The following is a 24,285-nucleotide window of genomic DNA, read 5'->3' as shown; positions in this document are numbered from 1 at the left end:
TTTAGCTAAAAGGCAGGACTATAACATTGTAATTTCTAGCACTGTAATTTCTCCTATTCACATATACGCATGATACTGGATGCATATTCGTATTCGCACACCAGAGCGCACAGATATGGCTAAAACTCTGTTTCCTGGGCAAAAATCCTCAGTTCTGATGCTCTAGCAGCTTCACTCCGTAATCCCTTTCCTACTTCATATTTTAGATCTCTCTCCCCATTCATTTTCCTCTAGCTTACTAATGTGTGCTGTCTCACTCCCTCTCATGTGTGGGTTCTCCTGTGTGTGCAGACAGCGGCACGCTTCGGGTTATACAACAGTAGATTGTGACTGTCATTCACTAATGACCTTCAGTTGCTTTTTCCTATGTCATTCTCAAATGAGAGACTGAGCCAATGTTTGTGTCCCCCCACACACACACAATTATATTGTCTATACCCCTAACCCTTACAGAAACATTTGCATTTAAAGTACTATTTTAAATGTTGCTAATTTTGTTTGGGAGGTCTCCTACAACAGTCATCAAAGGTCAAAAAACACTTTCCTTTTCTCATACTATACATTGCACATCACCACATTTTTCAATGATTCTCAAACGACTCATCCAAAGATTCAGTCTCTCTAAATCCCTCCTTTCCGCGAGCTACTCTGCTCTGATTGGCCAGATGGCCCAGTCTTTTGTGATTGGTTTACCGCTTACAGCGCAACACGGAAAGAAAATGTCCATTAGCATAACTGAATTTCAGCTCCGGAGGCTTCCTAAACCTCAGCGATTGTACACACTGTAAAGACGGCGATGGCGTCAATTTTACCATATCAATCTGAGCGCGAGTCTGAAGATGAAACATTGGAAGAACTAGTCATTCAACCCGAACCTCCATCGCAAGTATGACTTGAGCAGGATGTTTCTCAGTGATACGCTACTCAGTCAAAGACTTTATATATAGATAAAAAGGACTTTGACTCAGTTTGATGTACTTTACAAGATGTTGCAACTGTAATACCACACCATCAGCATTAACAAGTGTATGTCCATCAACAAACCGATGTGTATAATTGTAATTTATTGTGGTGCACATGTGAACTGTATCATTAACTGTATCAATAACAATTAGCCGAGCACTCACGTGAATGACTGATGTAACATTAAAGTTTGTAAAACAAATCTTGATCCATCCTTTATCTTTACTCAAAGTAGTAAGAACAACAATCTGCATCAATGGACACAATTTTTGGGTAATAGTGGCCCACAGCTGCTTAGCAGAACTATTCCAGTAAGACAGTAGCTAATAACATGAGTTAGCCAGTTAGCCGGAGAGCTAGCACAATATAAAACACAAAACTATGTATTTTGAACACCCCATGTAGAAAATATATACATCAATAATTAATCTTACTTACAGGTTGTGATTTTGAGGAGCAAGTTGGTCCAAATAAAGTGAGTCCTGTCCATAGACTGTAAAAAAAATAGGTACTGTCCCATATTTAATAGGTAAGCGTGTTGTAAATCCCATTTAGACCTCACAGAGATTTGAGAAGGAAGGTTATACTGCTGCTGTTTCGCTGTGGTAATATCAACCCCTGACTCTTCACATCCTCATCCTTTGGAAGTGTTTACAAAGAGAATTTGCTTTTGCAGAGCAGAAAACAGCGTCTTCTCGACATGTACACAACAAATACAAGTACCATGAAATAATCCATACAAGTTATGCACAATAGTTATTATTCACTGAAAATGTCAAGATCAGTCTAAGCTCTCTTTGGCCATTCATGAAAGAAGCAATGTCCTGTTTGTGAATTAATCAAGCAATGTTTTCTGTGAATTGGTTCATCCAGTTGATTTGTTCACATCAAAAATAATCGGTTCTCAGAATAAACTTGATTTGATTTGGTTTCAAAGATCAGTTTGCAAAGCAGTTAGATGAGAGGATTATCAGTGAATAACATTTGAAATTTCTGTTTGTTTCTCACATGTTGTATGGGTGACTTTTATGATATTTTATGCTGATTTACATCTTTTTTCTCTCTAGTTCTTATTCACTGTCTTCAGTTTTTTTGAGAGCAACATGACAATCTAATTTGTCAGCTTAACTATCCCTTTAATAAAAACATTATTTAGTTCAGATACAACGCAGTTTTTCTCATGGGAACTGCAGCGAGAACATTTTGTCCACATCATGTAGGTGTTTTCGTTTTACTATCATAGTGCGGACATTCTGTTACATAAAAAGATGGCAAACTTTGACCAACAACACTCACACAAAAGTACCAAAAAGCTTTCTATCTCACACACATCCACACACTCAAGGATGATCAATAGCTAATCAGTCCACAATTACGTAACAATTGTAATTTGTTCACACCAATACATGTGGCACAACTTTTTAGTTTGGTGTGAACAAGACTTAAGCCATGTGTTAAACTGACCTAAAAACTGTGTCCTTCTCATTAAACCAACCACAAACACAATCCCACTGTCAAGATACAGAGGATACAAATTATCTGTTCATGTCACAACAATAAACAGTAAAAATCGTTTTGGGGGTAAAACCCCACGGCAACAATGTAGAAGTAGCCCAATTTCCAAATTCAGTATGGTGAAATTTTTCCACAAAATTAAATTTTTGTCACTTTCGGTGACTTTTTTTTGCCAAAAGACCCTTATAAGAAGTATTTTTTATATATATATATATATATATATATATATATATATATAAAAATAATGCTCATACAGTAAAGGCTTTATAAATCATACAAAATTTTAGTGAAACTATGCTACAGCGCTCACTCACATTAGTGCATGTTAATGATAGATCGAAACCAAAATTTTGGCTTTGGGACGTTGCTAGCCTCTGGCAAGGGTGACCACCATGTAATTGCTCGGTTGCAGGACAGTAGAGGTGATTTTGCAGGACAATGCGTGGCATGTTTGCGATAGATACATTTACTGCTATTATACTATGTAAATATTGATTTACATTAAAGCCCATTTGCTATCACGTGTGATCATTTTTTTAATTGTCAATAAGCTTTGTTAATTGTGAACAGCTCTGTGACTCGCACCCAATTTGCCCAGGTTTGAGTAATGTAATTTACTCTATGGGACCTATTCAGTCTGCTAAATATGATCAAATGAATAACAGGCTAGAAGATAAAATAAATTAAAATAAAATAAATTTCCTTAAGTAGCGACTAGTTTATTTTCCTCTGTGAGACTATGCAAACTGGATTCAACTGGCTGGTGTAGCTGTATTTCGCACGGGAGGAACCTTTTCATAGTTCCTAGAACTATTGGCGAAAGTACCTGGATTTTGGCTTGTTCCCACCGCAGGAACTAGGAATGATTTTAGTTCTAGGAACTCCTTTTGGAGGAACTAATTTAGCTCCTACTTCAGAGTAGGGTCTAAACCAGCACTATAGGAACTACCAGTGACGTTAGTGTTCGCTGATTGGCCGAACGCACGTGAAACACTGGCACCCGCCATTTAAAAAAAAGCTGTGTAAACACAGATTTATAGCCTATATATTTACTCCACAAACTAACTCTACGAACATGGAAAACAGTGATAGATGAGCCTCTCAACCTTAACGCTGAGGAGAAATTTCAACGCAACTTTGAGAGGACCAAGTCAAACATGATTATGTATTTCTGCTCAGCTAGCAACACTGGACATCAACCACACGGCATATGCTAATACCTTTTCATATACTGTCTACTTTCTATGTATAACAGTTCTATCTAATCGCGTATTAGACAAGACAGATCATAAACGAATGAACACGGAGAATGTGAGCACTATATGCTCAGGCTCTGGTGTTCTCAGCGCCGTCAAAATAAAAGTCACAACAACAAGTGCGGCTTACGTCACTTCAGAGTTCCTACTGGCGGGCAAACGTAACTCGGAATACGTTCCTAGGGGAACCATTATTTCTCGGGGAACCACCCTGGTGGCTAGTTCCTAAAACTAAGTTCCTTGAACTACTCAGTGCGAAAGCCCCTCATGTCATCAGCGGAAAAATCCCACTCTACGAATGCATTGGTTGGCTATTTTTCCGCTCTAGCTACAACATGACGGCTATACAAATGGATTTTTTAAATGACAATCGCATTTTTTTGTATTATATTTCTTATTGTATTTCTTATAGGGATTGTAATTTCAGGGAAGGAAAAACATTATAATACAGACACTTAAATGCAGGACACTGCTTACGTCTTGCAGCACGCGGGACAAAGCTCCAAATTTCGGGACTGCATTTTGGTAACCCTACTTCTAGCATCTCATATCTCATATGCAGCTGAATAGCATCACACTGTCATTTGGGTCAGATACTGAAATATTTTCTAAATTATAAAGTAGTATACAATGCATGCCGAACACAATCTGTAGGTATGAATGAAACACCATGCACATACTGTACATATAGGGCAATCCCAACTTTTTGTTTTGCTTTTCATACATAGAATACAAGGAGACATTCTTCTTCAAGTACTCACGTAGGAAGTGTTTCTCCAGTAAGGCAATTTCCAAATGACCCTTGACCTCATTGAGACGTTCTGATTCGCTCCTCAGGTCTTGCATGACAGACAAAGTCCCCAAACCAGCCTAGAAAGAAACAGAGAGTGTCACTGACAGACATGGATGTGATACACCCCACACACACACAAAAAGCTAGTCTCTCCGAGTGGTAACTTACAGAATACTAGTCCTCTATATGGTGTCTTCTTCCTGTTTTAGTTAGATAAGCCTCAAACTGAAGGCTGGTCTCAATGACAAATGTGGACTGTACAATTCTGACTCACTGATAGCACAACATGAACCTGCTTCTGACTCCATTCCGCCCTACACACACAAACACACACACACAGGCCGAAGGAACGCTAGATCTGCAGAAAGACGAACCGCAGTGAGTGAGAGAGAGAGAGAGAGGCAGAGAAAGTAGGTGAGTGAGAGATTAGGAGAGAGGGCGGCACTGCAGATACACAGCAGAAAAGCAGAGGTGTCTCTTTAAGAGGCCAATGCGACTGACAGAGCAGGCATGCTATCTTCACTGACACACACACACACACACACACACACACACGCGTGCGTTTGGGAAGAGAAAGGGAGAGCGAAATTAAGAGGATGAAAAAGACCTCGGGAAATCATTCTCATTAGTTTGCACAAAGAAACGTTCAAGCAAAAAGGTAGCTAAGAATGGATTTTGTGAAGGACACTTAGTTCTAGGCTACGGGTTTTGATGCAAGCAAATTCTGACAGCTGACTGGCTGATGGCATCACAAAAATGCTATTTGCTAGTGACTATCCTTAAAGGTAGGGCAGGCAACAAGGTGGCTAGCAGTAGCAAGCTAGCTTTGAAAGCATAAGATGTTCATGAAACACGATACTACTCGAAGGTATGAAAAAACACATATGTTGACAGGCAGGTAGGACACTGTAGGACATTTGACAAACATGGTCCTGAGACTTCCACACAAGATACATGTACATGTACATGACCATCTGCTTTTATTCTGCTTTTTTTAACTCTAGCTTTATGCATTCTTTTTTTATCAACACTTGAATGTGAGCAAGTTTCATAAAAAAAAGGCAAAATTTTGAGCAAAAAGCTGAGAAAATCATGTTTTTGTCAAAGACCACGTCCAGATCTGATTCAGAACGATGATCAAAACATAGAGTAGATCGAGTCCATCAACACCCCAATGCTTCACAGTCCTAACCACTTCCTGGGTCAACATTTCATTCAGTACACTGTACAAAAATTCTAACCTCTCCAAGTCAAAATTTTCTAGTGACTGGTCACATCTACATTTTTTAATTGGCCCAAGTGTAATTCTTGTTGCAATAGTCTGTTAACATAGGCTCAATGAGAAATAATACGTCAGACTAATTGAAAAATTTAGATGTGACCAGTCACTAGAAATTTTTGACTTGGGGATGTATTTTTTTTTTACAGTGTAACATTGGGCAGTTTTGATTTAAATGCTGTTTTATGTTGATAATCGCGTTATTTTACATATGCATATGATTACATATGTTATCGCTTGTTTCTGCATCTTCTTCGCATGCGTTTTGATCAGGAGATTCAGTGCGCTTTCAGAAGATGTGTCATAGCGTCCCCTACCATATAACAGTGAAAACACGGAAAGCCGGAAATTTCCGCCAATAGCTGGGAAAGAGTTAAAAGCCCTCCAAACAACTTAGCAAAACATCTACTATGTTCTACTATGTTTCATCAAAATATTTGGACCAACTAATAGGGATATGAATCATAAGGAATTTAACAAATTTGGATACAATCTAAATTCCACTTAACTTATTATGATGCTGTCTTTGGTTATACAGTAGACTCAGTTTTTAGTTTCATTACTACATTTTGCAATAATATCATAAGGACTTCAAAAATGCCTGACATCACCACAAAACCATGCCTGACATCACCACAAAATGGAAAGAGTTGGGAATTCAATTATGAATCAATTGTTTATATGCAACAAATTCCAGGGATGGGATTCAGACTTTGGGGAATCAAAATATTGTCTTGAAAGTAATCTGGCAATCGGACTGAGTGTTTAAATGACTCGATACTAATCGAAACATTGATCAATTCTGACTCATGTGCATGTAAAGTCAAACATTATGTGACAACAATGTAACATTTACCAAAGGTTCTCTATTCCAAACCCTATTAGCTAACCTGAATCTTGCACCTTGACACAAAACAAAGTGTCCTGAGACAGAAGATGTTAGAAGGGTCATCAGCAGAGGCAATTTCCAGTAGGAGACTATAGCTCTCATAAACCGGGTATTCAAAGTCAATCAAACCCCTGCTTGTGTGAAAAAGTGATCTCATTACCCCCGGCCTTCAGGGAGTCATTAGCGCATGAATCAAATAGTAAAAAAGTGCTGCGACGACACATTCTAAACTACACAGATTACTACACTATCAGGCGAGAGTTCTGCTGGCTCCATGTGTATCTGTGTTTGTATGTGTGCGGCAGAGCTATTTCGACCCGCATGTGAGCGATGACTCACTCCTCACTGCTGTCTAAACCTCACATCACCACTGGTTACAATCTCTGTTAGCAGGCTGTTGCATTCAACACTAAAGTTGCCCGTGATGCAGGAAATTACCAATGCAAACATATGCAAACACAGTGGTAAGACTGGTCAGCAGGTTACATGCTTCCTGAAAGCCATTGCAGGGGTATATCGATATTTAGCTCCTCAGAATGTTTTATTGCCTAAACACAATTATGTTGGAGAGAGCTCAAGCTCTGTGGGAACCATCACACTATCATTTTGAATTATACAAGCCTTTTGAAAAGCTTAGCCTTGGACAAGCTAAAGATGCTTTAGGGTATCGTGGAAGCATTCCCAAAACAGCAGCAGAACAACTAGAGAGAACTAGATTAAGAAGGGAGGGAAAGAATATAGGCAACCACATATTTGTATAAAAAAATCTGAATATTGCATAAAAGTTATGGATGGATACACCAACGCTGCATCTGAAATCAAATACTTCCAATACTATATAGGCTAGTACGTGAAAAAGAGTGCGCCAAAAAAGTAGTACGCCCGAATACAGATAAAAACAGTAGGCGAAAAGTCCCCGGTAGAGGATATATTAATGGAAGTTAAGCAACGCATCCGACGCTGGAAGGTCAAGTGATCATAACAACATGGTGGGTGAGACGTTCTGGGTGTTTGTTTCTCACCTCTATGATATTTTGGTGCCTAGATATGGGCAAGAGTCTCTCAGTGTAAGCCTATAGGATTTTTTTTTTCACAAGTATGTCACACATAAACTGTCTGATCAATTAGACAATAATAATAATTCATCCTTTTACATGCTAAACTGTAATCTGAACACGTTTTATAACAAATCTTTAAAATACATATATTTTAAAATGAATAAATAAGCACTGAATCATGTTAATTCCAACAGTTATACAATATTTTCTGAAGTTTTCACCATCCCTTTTCATCAATATGGATTTTACAGTATGTGAGATATGAGATTCTAAGAATAAAATCAATGCGTGCAAGTCATTCCATGGGCAACCAATAAAAAAAACTGTTGTAAAACTTGCATCATTTATTGCCTTAGAAAAATGTCCTAATGCCAACAAATAGTCGAAACTAAGATGGATCAGGGACAGAATCCAGTCCCGAAGCAGAGTTAAACACTCCCACAGGGTTTTAAAAATCTCGTCTGATTTTATAGTTCACATCAAGCGCATGGGTCACTCCCAGAATTAAATGCCACTCCCTTAACCCAGACCTTAAATCAGTTAGCGCACTTGGGATTTAAACTCGTGACCATATGTGCTGGTTTGATAGGATTTCAGCTTTAGAGGATAACAAGACGTGACTCTTGCCTCATAATGTCCGTTTCTCCACTTTCAACTGTAAATAAAGCTGATACGCTATATTGTTGTTATTACCAGCACAGTTTTTTTGTTGTGTCTAGTAGCTTGATGCTATGGGTTCACTAAGTACATCAATAGTCAATATTTGTAACAATAGTAAGATATAAAAGAGTCGAAAATGCCACGTTAGTTTCGCTATGTTGGCTAAAAAGTTTTTTAAGATTGTATTTAGTCTTTCCCTGAAGAACTTTTTTTCCCTCAAGTAATTTTTATCAGTTTCCACCCAAGGTCTTAGGTCTTATAGTACTTCTTTCATTCTGAAAAATGCTAGATTTTTCATCAGGGTGCTCATGGCCTAGATCCATGATGAGAGGGCGATGAGAACACAAAGTGATTATTTCATTCCACACCCTAGTGACATGTCTCAGCGTCTACTTGGTGTCTCGCCAATTTACGGCAGTATCTTAACTGACAGTATTATAACTGACTGTTTTTGAAACACTAAGCTAAGCTAATGACTCAATACTCTAATACGCACAGAAATACATAAAAGTTGTTTGCATCATTCAACAGGAAAATTCACCGAATCATCACAGAAGTGAGCACTTTTTGCAGGCCAACCCCAAAGTTAACAGTATCCTGGTTTCCTCAACAAAAAGCCAATGGGATTTTTCAATTGGCTTTGGATTAAAGCAGAAAATGCACTCTGTAACCAACAAAAGTTTATGATTCATACACATTTTGTTCGTCAAGATGATATTCACAAATTAACACGATTTTTATGAAGCCTAAATGCAATTGCCTGAGGTAAAAAGCTATTGTTAGGCTATAAACTACACCACGGATGCATGACTTTAATGTCACCACCACTAAACTTCCGATTAACCTTTCAGTCTTTATTTCAATTCTACAAATTGGAAAGTTTGAGTTAGAATATTTTGAATGTGTCATTAAATATTAAGATTGTGCTTATAAACACAGCAAGAATATAATGAGTTTACATGTTTGGTGTGATGAAGTTCAATGTACCAGAGAACCATCTGACCACTTGAAAATGTACAAATTATCCTGAGCTGTGTTATTTCAGTCATTTAACCAAAAACTCATTCAATGCTATCTTATTTCCAAGTTTTAGGACTCATTCCTAAGAGACACATTTGTGTGTCCAAAGGTAAATATAAACATCATAGTGACTAGAATATATGATGGTGATCAGGGCTTGAAATGAACATTTTTGCTCACTAGCCACTGTGGCAAGTGGTTTTCCAAAGTTCCAAATCCCACGGTGAAATTCAAGCCCTGTAACACCAACAATATTCATCCAGAGCAAATTAAATTAGTGAGTAAGAGGCGGCGGGTTCGTGTGTCAACTCGCTGTCGGAGAGATGACAGAACGAGAAAGCGCAGCTGGTATCCTGTATCTATTCGAGAATCGAAAATTGTGACTGCGTTACACACCACTGCTGAAATCCACCTGCATTTGACGGGTTGGCTGGTGTTAATGTCAAGCCCTTATAGTGATGCAGAAATAAACAAACCACAACCACATATCAACAACCTGATGACCACACACAACACCCTAGCAACATAGCTACGAGTTTGGCATGGATCAGCATCGCTTTTCGTGAAAATGTAATATCCAGTTTTGCTGCTCCCACTTGAGCCAAGAGGCCTTTCTATGTGGAGTGCATGTTCTCCCTTTGTTGGTTTGGGTTTATTCTGGGTGCTTCGGTTTCTCCCACAATCTAAAGACAGGCAGGATAGGTGAGCTGAAGAGACTAAATTGCCGGTATGTGTGCAGCCCTGCGATGGACTGGCCATCTATTCAAGGTGTCCCGAGATGCTAGGATAAGCGCCAGGACTCATGTGACCCTATTTAGGACAAGCTGTTGGGAGAGTGGATGGATAGTTTAGCCGCATACTATTTGGAGCACTCAAAGATCCCTGAAACTACTGCCTGGGTGGGTAACTGGGTGGGTTTTCGAACAGAGCAATGGATAAGGGGTGAGAATTAGACACCTTCCCATAGAGAAAGATGCTCTACAGCATCCTAGAGAGAAAAACAAACAAACAACATGACTGTCACCCGACAGCATTTCAGTTTACATTTAAAAAACACACTCTAATGTTGCAGATGGAAGCAGGGGAGGTTGGCTCTATTGTGAGACACTTATGCAACACCATGACTAATCTGAGGCTCCATCATTGAGGGGAAAGCCTCAAAATAATCAGAACACCAAATTACACAGCTATGACCATAAACCTCTCAGAAAACATCTCTAACACGATTACGGCAAGGAATTCTTCCATAAACCATCTGTGAAATGAAAAGGTACCAGACTGAAGCAGCAGAGTCTGGTTTTAACAGGATAGTGAAGTGCATTAAAGCATCATTTGGCTGCAGGATGACAGACCGAGGACTGCATTTCTTGTTTCCTGCATATCAACTCAGTTTAACCAGGCGAATGAGACAACAGAGATATTTACAACATTATGGAAGGAAGATAAAGAATAAGTTCATGTGAAAAGGTCAGACTCTAAAAGAGATTCATCACAAGCACAATTTGAATAGAGAAAACTGATTTAAAGGGGTCATATAATGCCATTTTTGTACAAGCTAATATGATTCTTTAGGGTCTAAATTAAAAGTTTGTAATATACTTTAATTAAAAATTCTCATTAGTATTGTAAGAAAACACTCATTTTACATGGTCAAAAACAGCTCTGTTTTCAGCACGCCGTTTAAGTGCATGTGTCTTTAAATTATAATGAGCTTTGCTCACCCCGCCCCTCTGTTCTGTGCGCACACTGTTTGTAACACAATAACACAATAACCATAACGCGTTGTTCATTATAAACGTGGGATTATGAATTATATTGAGAACGTCGTATATAGAAAACATGCCGTAATGTACCCTGAGTGTAAAAATAGCCGCATTCATCGTGAAGCGTGCACCAAGCGATTTGCAAAGATTAATATAAATATTAATATAAAGGTTAATAAAACGTTACACTCACTTCAGTTCTTCTGGAGGTGCAGCACGAACACGAATAGTTATACCGATCCTTTTTTCAGGAGCAGCTTCTTAGCAAAACCAGCTTTATATTGACCTCGTTTGTAAAGCAGTCTGGTGTGTGAAATGATTCGCGCAAACATGAAAGCATTGACGTTGATCGTGGGGAATATTCCATTCGAAAACAAACTCAGCCACTGTGTCTTCAGCGGTTCGGATTTAGGAACATCAAAATGATGCTGTGTTCCTCATTACACCCAAGAACAGAACACCACAATCACTTAGACGCCATTCTGCTCATAGACAGTGCTCCAACGTTTCAACAATAAGCGCGCCGGTCCGCGCGGGCTATGATTGACAGCTCGCTCACGAGCGAGGGCGGGTCTGTGTTGAAACGCTCCTGTCAATCAACAATCGTGGGAGGGGCGTCGATTTTGTGACGTCACAAAATCGAACAGCTTGATTTGAGATGGGGGGAAACATATAAGAAGATTTAAAAAAAAAACACTGGATGGATTTCTATCATTTTATGATGGTTGCGTACAGGCACTGCCAACACACATTTCAGTACAATCAACTTGTAAAAGTGCATGTACCATTATATGACCCCTTTAAAGGAACTGCATCTACATTGTGTTTGAAATTTGTGCACGTCCTTTAACACAACATTCTAGCAGCCATCATTCTTCAAATTATTTAAAAAGCTCTACATAGGCAACAACACCACATGCCACACAAAGAGCCCTGTGGACAGACTTAACTCACAATTGATTTCAATTTACCATCAGCATGTCAATATGATGACATTTTCTAACTTTTAACAGGTAAAACAGTGCATTTTTATTGATACTTTTCAATGCTGAATGAATGATATTAATCATCGTCGCAATGTGTTCAGGGAATGCCTTCTCTCTAAAGGATACAATTGGCAAAATTAGCCTTCACAGTTTTCCTCTGACATTTTGTGGTATAGAATATTTGGTAACTGACATTTGAACAGTGTTGGCTCAGCAAAGAGCTAAACTGAGGGCCCCAAAATGAGAACCCACGTCCAAGTCATTCGGCCAATGCAAACATATGATGCTTAGGCAGGCTCACTAGGTTTTGCAACGGACCTTCTATAATACATGTATTACACAACTAATATACAGAAATTCCTAAACGAGTACCTCATAAGGGGCTTTCGCACCGGGTAGATCTAGGAACTTAGTTATAGGAACTAGCCACCAGGGTGGTTCCCTGAGAACTAATGGTTCCCTTAGGAACATTTTCCTGGTTGCGTTCACACCGCCAGTAGGAACTCTGAAGTGACGTGAGCCGCGCTTTTTGTTGTGACTTTTATTTTGACGGCGTGGCAGACCTTTATTTTGAAAGCGCTGAGAACGACAGAGCCTGAGTTCATTAGTTTTCGATCTGTCTAACAGTCTTGTCTAATACGCGATTAGATAGAACTGTTATACATTGAAAGTAGACAGTATATGAAAAGGTATTAGCGTATGCCGTGTGGTTAATGTCTATTGTTGCTAGTGTTGCTGTGGCGGGTGCCATTGTTTCGCGTGCGTTCGGCCAATCAGCGAACACTAACGTCACTGGTAGTTCCTATAGTGCTGGTTTAGACCCTACTCTGAAGTAGGAGCTAAATTAGTTCCTAGAACTAAAATTCCTAGTTCCTGCGGTGGGAACATGCCAAAATCCGGGTACTTTCGCCAATAGTTTTAGGAACTATGAAAAGGTTCCTTCGGTGCAAAAGCCCCTATACTTAAAGTTGCAGAACATCTGTAATTACAGTACTTACAGGGTCTCTTTGCTCATCATTGTCTCGCATTGAAGGTCGAGGTCTCAGTAGCATGTCATCACTACATTCAGTGTCCGACCCCGTAGGGGACTCGGGTAGATCCAGGAAGTCATCTCGCTTTGGACCGCGGAATCTTATTTTGTCCAGCCGCTTTAGCATGTTCAACACAGCTGCTTTAGGCTTTACCTTAACATTGTGTATGGCAGCCCTGCAGAGTCAAAAAAGTATGACAAAGTATTAAGGACAAAAGGTACAAAACTTTACAGGGAACTTTCAAAGTAAGAACTCACACAGGAGAATACTGTAAATAGTTACATTTTAAGGCCAATTCACACCGCGCAGAAAAACACCAACAAACACGTTTGTTGGGTTTTGTCTGGTCAGCGTGTTACCCCTGTCGGCGTCTGTTGGCGTTGGTCAGAGTTTGTTTTCACCTGACTGACCATGTTCAATCAGTGTTTGTTGGTGTCTGTTGGGGCAGTGTGAACATGACAGTTATTTTTCATAACATACTAAATCCAACTGCCAATTTGTTTGTTGGTGTTTGTCTGCGCGGTGTGAACTGGCCTTAAAAAAGAACACGTGTTATGCTGCCAACCCGCTGGAAAGCTCACTTCCACATAATGAAGAAGCAAAGTGGCTTTATCACAGTAAGTCAATAGTACTGACAGGCCGATATATATCATCCAATCCCATTCATTAGCCAATTCGTGGCTCATTTGAGATTACTGCCATTGGCTGATGCTCATGTCAACTTGGTCGACTGACAAAAGTTTTAGTACTGTGTAGTGTTCATTTGATTTCAGAAATTGTGCATATATCTCATGCCTTAAATCAGGACCATCCTCTCAAAAGTTAAAACATTCTGAAGCAACAAAAAAAAAGAAAAGAAAGAAATAACTATTAAAAATCATACGCCATCATAACATAACCATGTATTTATTCAACAGCAATATTTTATTCACTTGACATTAATGAGCCGATTAAATAATGAACAACCTGAAGCTTTTATAATGAATATGCAAGCCACTACACAGTTTTGATTTCATTAATAACACAACCCTTGATTAAAACGTGAATCTCCTCTCCTCTGAAATGGTTTACCCAGAAGTCACCCCTCTGACACGTGCTTATGTCCTCAGGACTTTCACAAAAACACGTGAATGAATATTCTCAGTAGTCTCTAAGGTTGACCTTTTAACACGAAAGGGTATTAATCTGCTGTTTTGTTCTGAAGACCAACGGCAAGAGGAAATCTCTAATGATCACAACAGGTTGAAAATGGATTGCAGGGGCTTTTCCTGCCTTGAGCAAGAATCACTGACCAAAGTTGTTTTTTTTTAAAATGCAGTGGAGAAAGTGCCATATGTGGATTTCCCCCAGAATTTATTTGGCAATGTCACTACCTTTTTGAAACGGTTTCAAAAAACCCATCATAATGTAATAGTTTCAACCATTATAGAGGACAAATGGCTTCACTCCACAACCTTAAAAACATATTTTTCCTCTTTCCTCCATTTCACCTCTGCTCTAGCCTGATTCCTAATAACTTTCTAATAAACTTGGTAATTGTGTATAAATATAATTTACTGTGTCGAATTGTCAAGTCGCTTTGGATAAAACCGCCATCTTAAGTGAATGAATGACTAGCTTTTTTTTCCATGGAAGCAAGTCATAAAGGTGTTGAATATGAACTTGAGGGCGAGTCAATTACAACAGCTCTACCACTTACAATTTAAGCTAATATTTACAAGTTAAAATGACAAGATAAGAATAAAAAGGTATTATGTAGAGAAGATAATGTCATGCTGATTATATCCAGCCATGAGAGACAACAAAACAATGGGGACAGGAGATTCAATTGTAACCGTCCCTCTCAGGAACTATATTATAGAACAGGGATTGCTTTGAGAGCTCTCTGTGCTTATTATTATGAAATTATATTAGGCTGTTATTGTGATTCTGCATGCTGTGAGAGCTGCAGAAGCCTTGAATCAAGTACACAAGGCGGAAGTAAATGTGTCCACCCACAGATCTCTATCCTGCCCACATCTCTATTCTCTGCATGAATATCCACCTCAAAGGTTATCTAAATTACTTCTATCTGAACACAATTGAGAGCACTGGACAAACACCATGACTTTCAATATCAGAGGACATTCATATATGTGAGACAGAGATTAAATTGAGTTCATTCAAGATCAAATATATGCTGCATAACACACACACACACACACACACACACACACACACACACACACACACACACACACACACAAAATATATACATACTTCTTTATTTGTGCATTAGTCATTCTCAGAGTTCAAAGCCACAGGTGCTGCCTACTCTCTCAGTGCAAGAATCCTGCTTTACACTGATCATTGCTTGAGAAAACAGCTGAATCTGAAAATGAATAAATCTGAATGGGTGATTCAATGGATACATGAATCAGTGACTAATAGTTCAAATAATTACTAAATACATGGATCAGTTAATCAAAAGTTGAATTAATCAATTATTCAAAAGATCAATGATTCAGCTGATTTTAATGATTCAGTTGATTTGAATCAGTGAATCAATAGGCATTGAGTCTATGGATCAATTAATCCAAAGATGAATCAACAAATCAAGTACTCAATGGATCGATTGACTTCAATGATTCAGATTATTTGATTAAATTAACCATTGATTCAATAGTTTGCTGAATGAATGAATCCATGGATCAGTTAGTTAAAAAGATGATATATCAATGAAAATAAAAAAAACAGATCAATGAATCGGTTTATTTTCATGAATCAGTTGATTTCACAATGGATAGTGGCTCAATCAATGAATGAATCTACATATCGATGAATCAATGATTTTGTCTGGGCTATGATTGAAAAAAATAAAAATAATATAATTCATATTTTCCCATTTAATTTGTCTTATCTTATAATTTGTGTGTAGAATGAGTAAATCTGTTTGTTGTTTGGATTACAAAAGTTGTAAAAGTTAAATTTTTAAGCTGATCAAATGTTTAGGCTGCTTTGCCTCAGCAGTCTAACAACATGATCGAGACGGCCAATCAAATCAAATAAGGCGTTTCTTACGGTCTTATACTGTTACTGAAATGAGAGTTAGTGGAAAGATACATAACTGTTTTATGAGAATTGAAATGTTCAGCGACCGACAGTAATAGACTATCTAGCGATCTATCTACTCAACTTTTCATGAAATTTCGCCATAAATGAATGTGATGACACAAGAAACGTTTGCGTTTTCGACATATTGGACATACGATAAGATATTAATTATAAAATATATATTATAAAATATTATTTTCAAATAGTTTAAGGGATAGTTCACCAAAAAAATCATTTACTCAGCTTCAAGTTGTTCCAAATCTGTATGAGTTTCATTCTTCTGAAGAAAAACGTTGGTAAGCAAACAGTTGATGGACTCTACTGACCTCCAGGAAAACAATACTATGGAAGTCAAAGGCATCAACTGTTTGATTACCAACATTCTTCAAAATATCTTCTTTTGTGTTCAGCAGAAGAAAGAAACTCAAACAGGTTTGGAACAACTTGAGGGTGAGTAAATTATGACAGAATTGTCATTTCTGGGTGAACTATCCCTTTTAATTGATTACTTAACTCAAATTAGACCAGTAGCCTACAGTACAGTAGAGTAGAACTTCATACCATTCTTATTTATTCATTCCCTTAAATCCCTTTTAATCCTTTAATTAATAAATTCCTTTAATATTATTATCGTTATTATTTATTATTATAATTAACCAGTACAAAAATGAAACTCCGCCTATGCGAGTAATCATGCCTAAGCGGAACAATGAATAGGTTGATCAATGGATCAGTAAATGAATGAGTGAATGACTTCATTTCAGCATCACGCGAGTCACGCGACAATCATCGCAACATCACTGACACATGTAACAACTTTCACTCCATCATCATCATCATCATCATACGCATGTTCTCTAGGCCGTCTACATGTCGTGTGTGGATACAATGTATCCGTTCTCCACATAATGATACGTTCACCTTGATTGGCGTGTCTGAATGACAGAATAACGGCCGCGTTCCTGGAACGCATTTAAATGCCACATTAAACAAAGACATGACACATTAGATTATGACGTATACAAGCTTAGCTATTTAAATCAGCGAGCTCTTAGTGCGACATTGTCCGTGATAGCTTCGCTTTCAATATCGTTACTCTTAATAGAAACGGGGTTTCTCTATGAATTATGACAGTGGTGAAGAAGACATAACTGTAAATCGCCTGTTGCCGTCTTGAATCTGTTTAAAGGTCCGCTTACCTAGCTCGCAAATCGTAGCAAAGTTTCATGAACCCTGCTGATAGTCTGTGATAGATCCTTCAGGAACACCTGCTGTAAATATATCCCAGCTTCCCCTCTGCTGTCTGAAAAAGAGCCGCACGATGTCCCTGGAGCTTTTATTGTGTGCGAGTTAATGTCAATCCCCCCCAGAGAACAGGGATCTGCGTGTGTTGTTGATGTCACTGAACTCACACACACAGCAGACGGGCAGATCTCTTAAACGAGTCCACTGATCTCTTAAAGGGGCCGCAGCACTGCCTACTTGTTACTATAATGCAATACAGTCAGATTGACATGCATGATTTTGGGGTAGCTGACGAATATACGTGACGACAATGCATTATTATAATATTTTTTGTAATATATATATTTTAAATTCTTGTTAGAGTTTTACTTACGCTATTATTATTATTATTATTATTATTATTATTGATGTTGTTGTTATTATTAATATTACATGCGGATTTTATGCCTTTATATTAATTGTGCGACTATATATGATATATTAATATTTGCATACTATATGTGTTATACTGCATGACCATTTACTGGTGAACTAGTGAAGGTAAAGATGTGATTAAAATGGCAACTATCTCTTTGCATCTGTTATCCCCCATAACACAATTACATGAATATTATTTAAATATATATATATATATATATATATATATATATATATATATATATATATATATATATATATATATATATATATATATATATATACATATATTGAAAATTGAGTAAACACCTACTGAAGTCATGTCAATTACATTTAATCATTATTTTATTACTAATATTATATATATATATATATATATATATATATATATATATATATATATACAAAATATATTAATAATAAAATAAAAGTGAAATATAATGGATATATATCCATTATAATATATCATATAATATATATATATATATATATATATATATATAATACAGAATACGTCTACCCCTGTAGTTTATGAAGGTGTTAGTTTTTTACCATTATGAACTGATAATGAACTGCACTTTATATAGCCTATATAATAATCAACATTTGAAGTGGATCAAAACATTTCATCAAAGTTATACATGAATTTTGAACAATACATATACTGTATATATATATATATAGCTATTGTTGCATTAAATAGGCTACAATTAAATGCAGAAAATAAACAAAATGACAGAGACCCTAAAAGCTTCTCACACCCTTTCTATGTATTTAATTTATTGTGATTTTACAGTAGTAACAAAGGTGTTTTGGCCTAAAATTTGGTAATTTTTTGTTGTGATGTCACATATATATATGTGTGTGTGTGTGTGTGTGTGTGTGTGTGTGTGTGTGTGTGTGTGTGTGTGTGTGTGTGTGTGTGTGTGTGTGTGTGTGTGTGTGTGTGTGTGTGTGTGTGTTATATGCTCATCTAAAGGGGATAGACTTATTCTGTTTCTAAAAAATTACCAAATTTTAGGCCAAAACACCTTTGTTACTACTGTAAAATCACAATAAATTAAATACATAGAAAAGGTGTGAGAAGCTTTTAGGGTCTCTGTCATTTTGTTTATTTTCTGCATTTAATTGTAGCCTATTTAATGCAACAATAACTATAGTAACTACTTCTTAAATAAATAAATAAACATAAGTATTAACAGTAAATATAAAAGTATATAGAAATGTTATATGCCACAAGTTTTACTTACATTTTTCAAACATGACGAGCAGAACTCTCAAACTCTTGTCCTGAATCAGACCCATGAAGACCTTTGACTGCTAGACTTAATCAATAATCTCCGTTTAAACAAGAATAACTTATTCTTTACTGATAAGATTACAGTAGCTACACTTTGCAAAGCAAAGGTAAATCACTGATTTTGGTTAGTCATTCCTTGAAGAGTTCCAAACATCAAGAAAACGCTCAAGGTCCTCTCAGTGGCTGTACCGCTAGATGGCGCCAGATATTACCGGAGATGTTTAGTGGTGAACGTTTGTCATTTTAAACATATTTGTTTGCTGCTTTGCCTCATGACCGTCTTTAAATTTCACTCGCATATTTTATTCTTTAGGAAGCTCCTTAAGCAAGATCCAACAAGACCTGTTAAAATATTTTTAATTACGTTTCATACTACCTTTATTCAAGCAATAAATCACTCATGCCATTCATTATCTTATCACACTTGACCAAACTTACCGTTAACCATTTAAACTGAGTCTTTCACAACTGTAAGTGTGCCTGGATTTAGAAACTATACTGTTCATATAAATTAATTATAATGATGAGAATCTGCTCGTATGGTGCAGCGCTATTTTTTAAAGGGATAGTTCACCCAAAAATGAAAATTCTGTCATTGATTACTCACCCTCATGTCGTTCCAAACCTGTAAGACCTTCGTTCATCTTCGGAACACAAATGAAGATATTTTTAATGAAATCTGAGAGCTTTCTATCCCACCATTGACAGCTACGCAACAACCATGACGCTTCAAAAAGTTCATAAAGAGTTTGTAAATCTAATCGATTTGAATGAAGCGGTTTAGTCCAAGAAGAGACTTGATCACTTTATATAATGAACAGATTGAATTTAGGCTTTTATTCACTTAGGCCTAAACATTCATCAACTCACACATCAGTTGTGGTAAACGGAAGCTCAGCATGTTCGATTGCTGTGCAAGAATCGATGAGGTTCATTTTTGTGTGTTGCGCAGCACGTTTGAGCTTCAGCAAGTACCAATGAGGTTCATTTTTCTGTGTTACGCAGCACGCTTGATCGTCCGCAGGAACCAATAAGGTTAATTCTCGTGTTACGCAGCACGTTTGAGCTTCTTCAAGAACCAATGAGGTTCATTCTCGTGTTACGCAGCAGCACGTTTAAAGTTCTGCAAGAACCAATGAGGTTCATTTTTCTGTCACGCAGCACGTTTGATCGTCCTCAGGAACCAATAAGGTTCATTCTTGTGTTACACAGCACGTTTGAGCTTCTTCAAGAACCAATGAGGCTCATTCTCGTGTTACACAGCACGTTTGAGATTCCGCAAGAACCAATGAGGTTCATTCTCGAGTTACACATCACGTTTGAGCTTCTTCAAGAACCAATGAGGTAAATTTTTCTGTTTTACGCAGCACGTTTGATCGTCCGCAAGAACCAATAAGGTTTATTCAAGTGTGTTACGCAGCACGTTTGAGCTTCCGCAAGAACCAATGAGGTTAGTTCTTGCTGATCAATGTTAATTTGTGAATAAAAGACTAAATTAAATCTGTTAATCATATAAAGTGAATGAGTCTCTTCAGAAAATTTGACATGATGGTATTAATGTCAGAATTTTCATTTTTGGGTGAACTAACCCTGTAATAGAGAACAAGTTCTTAAAAAAAAAGAAGCAGTCAATAGGCTACGCTAACCTCCAATGATCCAGACCGATCCAGACCAGCACTAGACCACTTGAGGCTCGGAGCCATGCGTGCTGATTTAAGGATTAAGATGTCAACTTTAATGAACTGAATTGCATAAAAATCTAAATGTGTGTGTTTTTTCTTCAATTTTTAACTCCTGTGATGACTACTTTCTCTTTTGCAGAGTGAAAAAAACATACCACACTAAGTAGTGGTTGTGGTAATTATCACTTTTGGTACACTATAAGTAGACCAGAGACCATAAGACCTATATCCACACCAACACTTCAGTTGTTGAGACCATGCTTACATGGTTCAGAAATGCCTCAACACCACAAAATTAAGACTCTGGAGACAGAAAAAGAGACATCAGAGACTAAAAGATATTCAGGATAAAAACAGGATTTGTTTGTGTGAGGACATACAGTAAATTAAGAGGGTGAGTAAATGATGACAAAATTTTCATTTTGAAGTGAACTATTCCTTTAAATCCTTTTGTTTGACCCTGAGGTAACACATAAGCCAATAGATGGCGCTAAAGGTTATGGAAACTGCCTCACAAAATACAAACAATCATACAGCATATGCTATCAAAAAGTTTCATCATATATGATTATCATTTCAGCATAAGTCATACCTATTTTACTGTATCTCAACTATTGAGGGAGATCGGTTATGGCTGTCACACTTGTTGCTTCAGCATCAGTAATTCACTGAATTGTTTAGCTAGAGTGCTCCAACTTTTATACAAAGTACCCACATTTGTTTACTGCATAAGCCATAAGGCATCAATTCAAACCTCTGCCAGGGTAGGATTTAACACATGCTGGGGTAAGTTGTAACAATTAGACAAAAGAAGCATAAACTGTGGCCACACCATGCAATATGCTTAGAAAATAGGTTTATAGCAAAAGAATAATACAAAACAATGTCTCCATTGTCAATGTCAGCTCAAATCCACTTTCTGTTTGACTCAGGGTTTGTGCATTTGTCTGTAAATTAGTCTATTTAACAAACTTCCTTAGCAGTATTTAAGCTTAATGAACACTCGACTGCATAGGGCACATTTTACCCACACTTACTTTGGCTTTGAGTTTCCAAATGGCTCCTTACAGACAACATAAAAGTTTTCATTGTCTGACGTCTCAGAATCCTCAATCCTACTGGCTTTCAACATTGTCTTCGCAATCCTACTGACCTGTTCTTCTTTGAAACCTCATCAGTTCCTTTTTTTTTAACACTGGCTGGCACACATCTATCTGTCTTTCGTTTCCACTGTCTAGGCCTTCTGTAAGATTATAAAAAAGAAACTCTTCTTAGTTGTATGAAAGGGGATAGTTGTAACACTTTTTAATGATGTGCTACAATCTACCCCACCCCTGTCAGCCAGCTGTTTAGCTAGCTGCATTAGCATAGTGGAATTAGCAGGTTAAAAATGCATCACATTCTGCCTGAGAAACTACAATTTAATTTAATAAAAGTTATATGATTGTATCTGCAAAAGTTTAAGTACTAAATAAAATTGTTTTAGTCAAAAAAAGTATATTTTTACCTAAAAATCTGTTTTTTCTTCATTCAATCATAGCTAGCAAAACAAAAGTAAAACTAACATGCAAAAAAAAAAAAAAAAAAAAAAAAGTGTCTACTATCATGTAAATTAAAGCTTTAGTATATAATACTAGTAGTTTGGCCAATGGCACAGCTTACCCCGAAGCATTCAGATACACTACCTCACATTGCTTTTCATGTATCTCAAATATAGGCTACTGAAGGAATACCAAGTGAAGAGAGAGACTATTTCCCAAAGGCCATTTCCAACCTCTTTTGCCCTCATTTTCCCATACTTTCTCTCTTTTTCTGATGGCACTAAGTATGTGAGACTTCAGGAAGGGCCAAAGTTTATCAGCACCAAGCTGACTGACAACTCTTAAGTAGCTGTAACTCTATCCGTCCCGCTAGTTTTCTGCCCAAACCCTGTCAGTCCTGACAGCAGAGGAATGCTCTTTCATACATATTACTTGCTATTTGTAACCCATTTGACATACTCATACCCAACTTATTTCTCTAATGTTCCATATTCCGGTAACACTTTAAAATGAAGGTCCTATATTAATTAATGTTTGTTAATGCATAACTAACCATGGACAATACATTTGTTACAGTATTTATTCATATTTGTTAACAAAATACATCTGTCCTTTGTTAGTTCATGTTAGCTCAGGTCCATTAAAAAATATGAACAGATACATCTTTTGATTTGACCAATGTATTAGTAAAATGTTGAAAATAAATATAATGACAACTATAATAACACTTTACAATAACGTCTTGTTTGTTAACATTAGTTTTCTTTCTTTTTTTTCTAAAGATCATTTAGAAAAAGAAATAAAAAGACAATTTAAACAGTTTTAATGTTTACTTTTAGTTTTTAGTCTCAAAGTGTGAAATAAACAGTTGGAGGTAACGCGTTTCAAGTAACACGAGTTACATAATTAGATTACTTTTTCCCAAGTAACTAGTAAAGCATTACTTTTACACTTACAACAAAGTATCTGAGCATGCATTTACGCATCTAACTTGCACAAAAACAGATTTCCTCAAAATTAATAAAAACAGTGAAATTTAAATATTAGAATATTAAATATAAGAATATTACGCAAACCTTATTATACAAATATACTTTATGTATTTAATCTCACTTTATTTACCAATGTCTTTGCTGCTGACCTTTGATGATCCAATTCAACCATACATTTAAGAAAAATTTACTTTAGATAAGCAACATATTTCTTTATTTCTTTTTTATTGCTGAAGTAAGAGTTGAACTTTCTTCTCTTGTGTCTGCACAGCTGAAAGGTTTATTTGAGCGGCGCCCTCTACTTTACAGAAGTGAATTTGCATTTCCTTCAGCCTGAGGCTTATTCATTTCTCTTATGGCGTGAAAGGGCCTTTACATTTGAGTTTTGAGTTTGATATAAATATAACAAACCCCAGCCCAGGTCAGAAAAACGCATTACTTTCCATAAAAAGTAACTAAGTAACTTTTTAGTGAGTAATGCAACATTGTAATGGATTACTTTTCAAAAGTATCTCTCCCCAACACTGGAAATGAAGATATTCTACCACCCTACACTTTCTGAATTTGAGCATGAGTTTAGAGATCATTCACTGCAGTTGTTAATATTTCATGTTTTCTTTGAAGTGAGGCAGTTAAGATCACTCAGGATAATCAAGCTCAGCTGAAGAGGAATTCTTGCTCTGCCACATGCAACAGTAAATGTGTTACGCTGGAATTCAGGGTAAAGGGCAGAAAGCAGGCCTGAGTGAAGTAAATCTCAAACAAGACACTCAAACTAACCTAGTGATGAAGCTTGCATATC

The 24,285-nt window shown here is 37.0% G+C and overlaps 1 protein-coding gene across 6 annotated transcripts in view; it reads right to left on the bottom strand.

Moving 5' to 3' along the window:
• Window positions 1–19,300, bottom strand: part of gramd4a (GRAM domain containing 4a) — a 58,226-nt gene extending 38,926 nt beyond the window's left edge. The window contains exons 1-4 of one of the 6 annotated variants that reach the window (XM_082167416.1): window positions 19,219–19,270; window positions 15,473–15,584; window positions 13,181–13,388; window positions 4,496–4,604 (exon numbers count right to left, since the gene is read on the bottom strand). In XM_082167416.1, coding sequence (XP_082023542.1) covers window positions 4,496–4,604; window positions 13,181–13,388; window positions 15,473–15,495 — 340 coding nt within the window. In that variant the 5' untranslated portion in view covers window positions 15,496–15,584; window positions 19,219–19,270. Of the gene's footprint in view, window positions 1–4,495; window positions 4,605–4,695; window positions 5,470–13,180; window positions 13,389–15,472; window positions 15,585–17,505; window positions 17,935–19,218 lie in introns of those variants that run through there. The other 5 variants (XM_082167415.1, XM_082167418.1, XM_082167414.1 and 2 more) reach the window with 5 other exon arrangements.
• Between the last annotated feature and the right edge of the window lie 4,985 nt (window positions 19,301–24,285).

This window comes from Leuciscus leuciscus (assembly GCF_965113295.1).
Source record: "Leuciscus leuciscus genome assembly, chromosome: 4".
Classification (NCBI taxonomy): domain Eukaryota; kingdom Metazoa; phylum Chordata; class Actinopteri; order Cypriniformes; family Leuciscidae; genus Leuciscus; species Leuciscus leuciscus.
The sequence above is the reverse complement of the archived record's forward strand: the minus strand, read 5'-3'. Positions and strand labels throughout refer to the sequence as shown.